Source organism: Cebidichthys violaceus, unplaced genomic scaffold (genome assembly GCF_023349555.1).
Source record: "Cebidichthys violaceus isolate CVI_PGR_0920_01 unplaced genomic scaffold, fCebVio1.0.p SCAF_55, whole genome shotgun sequence".
Classification (NCBI taxonomy): Eukaryota; Metazoa; Chordata; class Actinopteri; order Perciformes; family Stichaeidae; genus Cebidichthys; species Cebidichthys violaceus.
In genome coordinates this window covers 333,227-343,226 of record NW_027176761.1, presented here as the reverse complement: position 1 = coordinate 343,226, position 10,000 = coordinate 333,227, and the positions used below count along the sequence as shown (strand labels likewise).

Below are 10,000 nucleotides of genomic sequence, written 5' to 3'. Positions count from 1 at the left end.
AGGGATCCGTCCCCCAACATAAACCAAGGAGCTCATTTATGTTGTGCTACATGTTGCAGGGGTCTGTGATGAGGCCAGCATGAATGTGTTGTCTGCGTGTGTGTGTGTGTGTGTGGGTGTGTGTGTGTGTGTGTGTGTGTGTGTGTGTGTGTGTGTGTGTGTGTGTGTGTGTGTGTATGTGTGTGTATTGGTGTGTATTGGTGTGACGAGGATGATGCCACCTGGTCCCTCTCCTCTGGTCAATTAGCAGAGAGAGAGAGGAGGGTAACTACAGAGAATGAGACAGAGGGAGAGCATGAGCAATGAGGTGTGTGTGTGTGTGTGTGTGTGTGTGTGTGTGTGTGTGTGTGTGTGTGTGTGTGTGTGTGTGTGTGTGTGTGTGTGTGTGTGTGTGACAGTATTGATAGTGGAATCGTAATGATGAGTCTGACAGCTGTATGGACTTTTCCCTATCTGTGTGTGTCCCCTCCCTCCTTCCTGCCCTCTGTCTATTCACACACATTACATTACATCCTGTCCTCACATTGTCCGTTTCCTCTTTTCCTCCAATATTTTCTCTCTCAGAGGTGAAACCTCATTAGTTATTCAACAGATGCACAGCAGCAACTCACCAATTACCTGTGTGTGTGTGTGTGTGTGTGTGTGTGTGTGTGTGTGTGTGTGTGTGTGTGTGTGTGTGTGTGTGTGTGCGTGCGTGCGTGCGTGCGTGCGTGCGTGCGTGCGTGCGTGCGTGCGTGCGTGTCTGTGTGTGTGTGTGTGTGTGTGTGTGTCTGTTGTGCGTAGCAGCTGGAGTTTTGGGGGCAGTTTCTCTTAAAAAGCAGTCTCTCTTGCTCTCTTGCTCGGTCTGCCTCCCTCTCTGATATGTTGTTTGAATGGTGTTGTTTGCTCCCCATTGAGAACATGATAACACTACGTGAAATGTTCATGTTCATAATTACAGGCAAGAACCTGATAAAGGTGAGCACTTAGAAATTGAGCACTGGTCAGTGCCATGGTCAGGTCGACCTGTCCGTCACAATACCTGATCGTGTTGCCTTGGTGTGCTTTATTAAAAAGCATAAAAAGTTCATTTCTGTTGTCTGTTAACAAACTCAGAGTCCTAACCTTCACCCTGCCTCGCGCTCTTTCTCTCTCTCATCCCCCTCTCCCCTGTGTTCTCTGTCCCAGCTTAGGCCTCCGAGGGTTGTGTGTGTGTGTGTGTGTGTGTGTGTGTGTGTGTGTGTGTGTGTGTGTGTGTGTGTGTGTGTGTGTGTGTGTGTGTGTGTGTGTGTGTGTGTGTGTGTGCGCGCACATGTGCGTATGCGGGTGGATCAAATGCACTCTGTGAGACAAAGCGTAACGGCAGGATGCTCTACGACTCTATCATCTCACTATGGGTCTCACACACACACACACACGCGCTCACACACGGACTGGGTCTCAGAGGGGGACAGCATACAGAGACCGCGGTCCCCACACACACTGATCAAAACAATGTATTTGTCAGAAAAGAGAAGTCTTTCATGGGACGCACACACACAGAGGCGTTGGAGGCCTCTCCCCATGCCCTTGTTCTGGACAGCCCAATTATCTCTCTGCACCTCACTGTTTTCCCTTCCATTCTCTCTCTCTCTCTCTTTCTCTCTCTCTCTCTCTCTCTCTCTCTCTCTCTCACTCTCTTTGTCTCTGTCTTACTCTTATCCTATCTCAATGTAGTTTTTGTCTTTTTTCATCTGTAGCCCATTTTTTCTTTCATCCAATAATTGATTGACCGTTAAATCACTTTCAAAGTCTCATTTGAAATGCCGACATTGATGTCGTCTAGAAAAAAAAAATTTAAAATAATAATAATAAAAAAAAAATATATATATATATATATATATATATATAAGATATATATATATATATATATATATATATATATATATATATATATATATATATAACAAAAACATTTTTGGGTTTGTGCTGATGAAATGTTACGGTTAGTTCTGAAATTATCAACAGAAAACTAATGCCTGGAACTGGGATGGGCATCTTTGACTATTTCTTTTTTCACTTTAAAGACTTTATTAATTGCAAAGGAAAACAAAATATCATAGTTGCAGCGCTACTTTAGATGACTTTGAAGTGAAAACACACTTTTTTATTGTAAACTCTCGTAAATTTGCTTTTGATATAGAGATATCTATATATATTTGTAGATAATGACTCAAATATCTGATTTCACTGTCATTATGAGATAAGTATGAGTAAAACATAACATATCCTGATTACGTTAGTGTGATTAAGAACATCGCTGGAGTGTTAATAGAAGCCAGTCACGACCACATCTCTATACATGCCATACGTGTGCAGTTTGGGTCTTTTTGCACCTAGAATACCTGCAGTAACTACAGTGGTCTGATACAGTGTGTGTACTGTTCCGATGTCACACACTGTGGATAATAGGCACATCACTGTGGACATGTAAAGGTAGCCGATCTTTGACCACTTCCTCTGATCCTGGTGGCGTGGGAGAGTGCGAGGCAGCTTCTGAAGCGAGCGTTACCCCGACTGAGGGCAAAGAGCTTTAAAGGTGCCTTCAACACAGACCCCCAACACACACACACACACACACACACAAACATCGGACCACGGACGTCACTGAAGCGTGTCGGCAAAACTTTCTTATTCACCCTCTCTCTGTTCTGTGCCTTTTGTATCTCTGTCTTTCGCTTCTGTTCGGTTGAAACGATCTCTTTTGAAGAAAATTCAGTGTTAAATAGAAGTATGCTTTCACCAAGATGAGGAATACTTGCATGATAATTAAAATATGAAACATGACAATTTATTAAACTGGTAGTGCACTCCTCCCTCACTCTGTCTCTCTCCCCCCCCCCCCCCCCCCCCCTCTCTCCCTCCCTCTTTCTCTCTGTGTGTCTCACTCCATGTGACTCTCCCCTGCTGTTTCAATCTCCTAGTAAATGATAATGAACCTCTATCTGTCTCAGTATGTCTCGGACACACTGGCGCCCCACACAACCTAGCAGCCTTTGAGGTTTGTGTGTGTGGACAGGGGATGTTTGGGGTCCGGGACCATGGAGCATACCATCTCATCCATACAAACCCATGTGGCACCCAACACACACACACACACACACACACACACACTGCCCCGTAGCTATTGAGACGGGATTAGGGCACCCTTGTGTCGGCCTTTGAGGCAAAGAGAGATGGGAATCTTTGTGTGTGTGTGTGTGTGTGTGTGTGTGTGTGTGTGTGTGTGTAAGTCAGTATGGGTGTCATGGATGTATGATTGAAGACGTTATTAACCCCACGATCCCCTGCAGCTCTGCAGCTGAAGTTCTGCAGACTGTTTGAATGTGTGTGTGTGTGTGTGTGTGTGTGTGTGTGTGTGTGTGTGTGTGTGTGTGAGTACGCACACGAGATGTGTACGGGGGAAAAAGTGACTGACCGTGTTCTCCATGAATTGTCTATGTGTATCATCGAGTCACTGTGTGTGTATGCATGTTTCTGTGTGTTGGTGTGTGTGAAGACACCATCTGATGTCTCCGGGCCTTACAGTCCTGTGGTGTGCGTGTGTGTGTGTGGTCCCACACGGTGTGTGTGTGTGTGTGTGTGTGTGTGTGTGTGTGTGTGTGTGTGTGACTGGGGTATTGGTCCTGTATGGTACAATGGTGATAAGGACAACTAGCAGGAGACCTGATCGTCAGGGGTGCCAGTGTGTGTGTGTGTGTGTTTGTGACGCCCACTTTTCATCTGGCCTTTCACCATGGGTGCTGTGATGTCACTGACACCTTCTTAAAATAGACACAGACACACACAGACACAATCCAAGTGAGAATAACTAGGAAGCATGGAGGCTCGGGGACAGTCTCTTGTGTGTTTGTGACAAATACAAACCTGAAGTGTGGCACGTAAACTCATCTACTGTGTACATCATCTCAGCAGTTCATACAAATGGACGAGCCCCTGTGATCACTGTCAATTGCATCTGAATAAGAGATTGTGGGAGTTGTGTGTCCACAGAGCACAGGTGTATGGACGGAGAGACGTGGTAGTAAGGAGACATTCAGAGACGTAAGCGCAGTATGTGTGAGGAGAGGTAACACGGGGTGAGGGGTTTGAATCGGAGCCCACACAAATGAATCTGCAAGTGATGGACCAAGAGGGGCGTTAAGGGGACATGGGGGGGGGGGAATGGGCAAAGTGAGGGATGGACGAGCGACTGCAGTGGGCGAAGGCAGATAACGAGGACAGAGGGAGCGAAGGAAGGATGGCCATAGGAAGGGTAGATCATCCACAGCCCCGGTGGGGAGGACAGGCAATTACCAACTGGGGCAGATATGGCGCTGGGATTGGTGTGTGTGAGTGTTGGGGGGGTGTTTGGGGGGTGGGGGAGGGAAAATGAAAAGAAGAGCATGCAGCAAGGGTTGACAACTTAACTGATCTGGAGCTGAAGCTTCAAATCGTATCGTTTTTCAAATTAAATGAGAATGTTTGCAATGGTTTGAGATTATTATTATTATTGACTCGTTTGCTGTTTAATGTAGCTTTTTTTTTTGTCTACACTAATACAAATTGTGAAACAAGTGGCACTGCTTAAATGATGTATATTTAATAGTTAGTTAGTAATAGAATATGACCGATTGGAATATCACTTCTATTGATATTCCAGTTATTTCTGTGTGGTCTACATGTGCATTTCTTCTTTTCTGACCGTTTCTGTATGTGCAGACATCTGCCCTGAGCGTTGTATGAATATTCTAAAATGGTGTCATATGTTCCTGTTTTTCGTGTTGCTTAACCCAGCCTACACATGCCTGTCTGTCTCCTATTTGCAGAGGAGGGCATCAATCACGAATGCAAGCTGTGTAACCAGATGTTTGATTCACCTGCCAAGCTGCTTTGCCACCTGATAGAGCACAGCTTTGAAGGCATGGGAGGTACCTTCAAGTGTCCCGTCTGCTTCACAGGTGAGAGACACACACACACACACACACACACACACACACACACACCACACACTTTCACCGTCAAGGACAGTCGCACAGAAAACCACTGCTCACTTGTGTCCGATCGGCTTTGCATTTAAAAATGGACACAGAGACATGGAGGTGAATACTGCACACACAAGCGTAACAATGTCCAGCCAGTGTTCCATCATGAAAATGAAATATCCAACGTTGTGCGCTTTTCTATGGTTTTATTCCTGATGAATATTCTTTTCCTCCTCTCACCAATTTGTTTTCTGGTCTTCTTTTATTCTGCCAGTTTTGTTGCGAGGCGAGTAAAATGCCTTAACATTTCCCTTAACTAATGGACGTTTTCCATGCGACTTCCTAAAGTAAACTCAACTAAGGAGAAATTACACCTTGAGTATATCACCAATAAAATGTAGACTACTATAGACAGTGGTACCCTAATCATAGGTGAATGTTTGAGTTTTACTTGTCTGTTCCAGTCACAGATGAATATGAAGCTAAAGTTGTTTTAACCAGCCGGGATTCTACGTTCCCCGTTAAAGCAGACCACCACCACCACCACCACCACACATTCTCTATACAGCAAACTATTTTAGTCAAAAAACAAACAAACATATGAGTTCATTATTGCAGTTGGAAGCAAGGGTTGCACTTCAATCAGCTCCAGTACTTGCTGTGGCACAGTAAAGCTCTCTCTGGGTTACCTGCATCATGATACATAGAGTAAATGGGTTTTTTTGGGGGTGTTCACAGTGAGATCATGTTAGGAACATTCATTGTTTTCTAACATTTCTAACTGGGGGAGTAATATTCCAGCAGGGGGGCTGCTGTTAAAGAAATAGACACAAAACTCTGCATGTGCAAAAGTTCATGCAGTATTACCTCCAAACATGCCAAATATGAAGTACACTGTGTCTTTGAAATCCACTGGAGGACCCAAACAAAATGCTGGATGACCAAATTAGGCCTGTGGTTCAGTGTATTTTACCAGAAACTAAGACTGCACCTTCACTCCCTCCCTCCCTCCCTCCCATCTCTTGACTCTCTTTCCCCATACTCTCTCTCTGCCCTCCCTCTTTCTCCCCTTCACTGTCTCTCCCCTCCCTCAGTTGTTGAGTTTGTCTTGTGTTGTGTGCCTCTCTCTCTCCCCCCCCCCCCCCCCTCCCCCAGGTACACAGCAACGCTTTAAACTTTAACTCTATTCCTTGGTGGCTTATGAATTAGTAAGATGGGCACCACTCCTATGGGGAGGCTTAATAATTCAACACATACACACTCACAGTGAAAACCAAAAGTTTACTGAAACAAAGGGGGGGGGGAGAAAGAAAGAGAAAAAAGTGTATGAGACAACACTGAAGCGGAAGTTAAAAAAAGAGGAGATAATTTATTGATAAATATCACAAGGTCTGCTGAGGATAGCGCTTCCTGTCTTCTCTCCTTCTTTCTCGTGCTCTCACTCCTTTCCAGGCAGCCATTCATTTGCTTTAGTTGTGCGTCTTTGTGGGTTTAATTGTACTGAAAACTCAGCTGCCATTTGCTTCCTTCTCTGCTGGTACAGCATACAGTAGATAGTGTAGCACTCATCGCGCGGTGTTGTAAACAGTAAATCAGTAGATTGGATCTTAATACATAGCTGGGTTGATTGCAATTAATCCTGATCAGCAATACAAAGCTGCATGTACTGTAGTCTGTATCCCAACACCTTCAACTAGCTTTCACTCACTGACCCGGGATCAGTTTTCTCCAAAGCCTGCACATTCCATTCAACCATTCAAAAATTGCAATGATATTGCAAATCATGTGACAGACGATCCAAGTTGAAACAATTACAACAAGTACATTTTGTTACCTTGAGTTTGTCACCATATACTAGTGACACGCCAACAACAATGGGGATCCCGTTGTTACTGTTGCAAATCTCAACTCAGAAGTCCCCTTCAGTGGTAACAAGCATTGGCCTATTGACTAACAAACACTGTGTAACGTGTTGCCGTATGTGTCTTCCTCTCCCAGTGTTTGTGCAGGCCAACAAGCTCCAGCAGCACATTTTTGCCGTCCACGGCCAGGAAGACAAGATCTACGACTGTTCCCAGTGTCCGCAGAAGTTCTTCTTTCAGACAGAACTACAGGTAGGTCCCCATTACGCTGACTCTGTGTTGGCCTTGACCTGACTCTCTGTGTGTGTGTGTGTGTGTGTGTGTTTTTAGTACTTGTCTTGCATAGATTAGGAAATGGTTGTGTGCAGGTACTGATCTCATGCTGTAGTAGGTAGACTGTGTGCCCAAAGAGACTCACTGTGTCAGAGAAAGTGTGGTTAATATTCTAAACCTAAACCCTCCCTTCTGTCGAGGCTTCCACCCGTCCCTCAATATGCAGTAACCTTCTCCAGTACCTCCTTCCATACCTCCCAGCTACTGTCTATCATTTTTACAGAATCCCGCTAGTTACTGTTCATCTGTATTCCTCCCTCCGCCCTCTTTCCGTTCGTCTGTCCCCCTCTTTCCATCTCTCGTCAGGAGGTCTGAGCAGGGTTCTGGCAAGCCTCATGCCATTAGGGTCCAGACACATTTGTGTGTGTGTGTATGAAAGAGAAGAGAAGGTATAAGTCACCCAAGAGTAGGTCCTGGGCCAGCTGTGGCCAGGTCTGTGATGATGTAAACCTTCCTGTCCTCCATTTCTTCTCCTCCTCGTCTCTTGTATCCCTTTGGCACCAGTCTGTAGGTCAAACACCAGCGCTGTGAAAGGTGAAATCTGTGAACTTTCATCAGGACCAGAGGCGTTCACTAAAGGCAGCTAGTTGTTCTGGAAGATTGTGTGAAAGCCTGCAGTTTATTCAAAAAAAAATATAAGCGCTTGTATTGCATTGAAGAGAATTTATTGGCGCTGTCAGAGAGCATCACCAGTGATACATTTTCTGGTGTTTTATGTCTACGAGACAGATAAAATGATTAATGATTCATTACCAAAAAAAACACTAGCTAAAATCAAAACAAGCTAAAGTCTATCTTTAAGTGGAGTCTGCCAAAGCACCTCAACCATCATCGTGTTTGACAGGCAGAACAAATTGTGCTTGGTGAAATGTTTTAGTGTTGAACCTGCAAACACCACAGTCTGTGAATACAGATGTTCCACTGTTTTAGACAGGAGTTGCTCAAAGGATATCCCATGTTCAGTACTCGAGTCTTCATATCTGACTGCTAACTTAATAACTACATCTAGCTAATGGTGAGATGCCGCAGGATCTCACTATCAGCGAACAGCCACAGAACACAAGAGAGACTGATTTGCCTTCACTCCACGTCGGTTTGTTTGCATCACAAGCAAACCGAGGATCACTAACGTCACGATAGAAGCACACATCGCCTCACAGCTTCGCTCTGGGTGACTCCCCGGGGTTCCTGCATCCCTGCCTCTAGGCTCCTGAATTTGTTCCGCACCTCCGGGTGTCTGATTAATCACCAGCCTCCTTCCCAACCGTCTTCCTCTGATACACGCCGCAGGTCGTGGTTGCCTGCTTATGTTTTCTCACCCGTTAGAAATCGTACACTCGCACACATCTGCTCCTAGCCCTCTACCTATTCCTCTTGAGTAACCTCCCGCTGCTATCAGCCAGGCCACTGTGCATCTTATGCTGACCAGCCTAAACCCAAGTGAACAGACTGAAGCAGAGCCTGGATGGCGACAAAATCGCATTACTGACATTCTATCATAACATTTTGGGAAGAGTTGTGCATGAGAACGGGCTACGAACCTCGGGTTCCTGTCTTCTAAATGATCCATTTTCAGCCATCCATCAGACCCCCCCCCTTTATACTATATTTCCTCGTCCCCACTAAAACCGGCATCAGTGGGGGCTCCACTGTTGTCTGACAGCTCCCTTGTCCTGACCACCTGGCTCGGCATCCTGTTTCTCATGCACACAATCAAGCTGTTGTCTCCACAAGGAGTGAACTTTTCTTTACATAAGGATACAAAGGATCATAAGGTGATTGGGTAACGCATTCCAACAGCGGAGGCATACATCAGATTGTTGATATGAATACATGAAGTTACATTCAATACACACATACAGTTTCCTACCACAGCAGCCAGTAACATCAACGCCTTATGAACTGTGTAGTTGATAGCGGCAAAAAAAGCGTTGACTCCGTAATATGTGTTGTGTTCGGCTGGTACGTAATAAGAAGAGTGGTCGGTGACAGGCTGTTTGTGACAGAGATATAGACAAAGAAAGTCAGAAAAAGACCCAAAAACACCTATATACGACCTTCTACCAGGGAATATTTGAATTTACAAAAGCCTGCCCCAGCCACACACACACACACACACACACACACACACACACACACACACACACACACACACACACACACACAAAGTGGCAGTGATGTAGGGCCGGAGGTGGTGGGCATATGGCTGGCCAGTCCATTTAACAGCAGGGTGGCTGCTGGACCCTGTCGGTTAATGTCCACACACAGGCACCACTCACACCTCACACACTCACACACACCTCTACATACACACACACACACCTCCACTCCTCTTCTACACACACTCCATCCCAGATGACTCCTCTCCTGTTGTCTGAACAGGTCACAACATCTTTATGGACTGATGAATTGTTGCATTGTAATCATCAATTGGATAAATCTGTTGTGACCTTTGGATTTAAAAGAATCTTGACTACATTTCTCACACTACAGACCTAAATATCTGTTGGGTTGGTCTGCTTTTATTCTTTCTATACCAAAAACATTGCACATTAGTAATAACAATAACTTTTGTTATAGAGCACTTCTCATACAAGAGACGTAGCACAAAGTGCTTTCCAAAACAAATGCAACACAATCAATCAAGGGTAGATTGACAATAAATGCTAAAGATGCTAAAGTATATAAGTGAAATTAAAAACAGAGACAATTAAGAATAATACAAAAAAATAGAGAATGAATAATAGTAATTAGAATGACAGTAGAATGCCATACTTTGGTTTCTTAAATGATAAAAAGTGATCACCTTCTTTATATGTAAAG

At 44.7% G+C, this 10,000-nt stretch overlaps 1 protein-coding gene across 1 annotated transcript in view; it reads left to right on the top strand.

The window, feature by feature from the left end:
- znf423 (zinc finger protein 423) overlaps window positions 1-10,000 on the top strand; it is a 75,398-nt gene that overhangs the window by 53,155 nt on the left and 12,243 nt on the right. Inside the window, exons 17-18 of the mRNA XM_068731925.1 lie at window positions 4,827-4,958; window positions 6,981-7,096. Coding sequence (XP_068588026.1) covers window positions 4,827-4,958; window positions 6,981-7,096 — 248 coding nt within the window. The remainder of the gene's footprint in view (window positions 1-4,826; window positions 4,959-6,980; window positions 7,097-10,000) is intronic.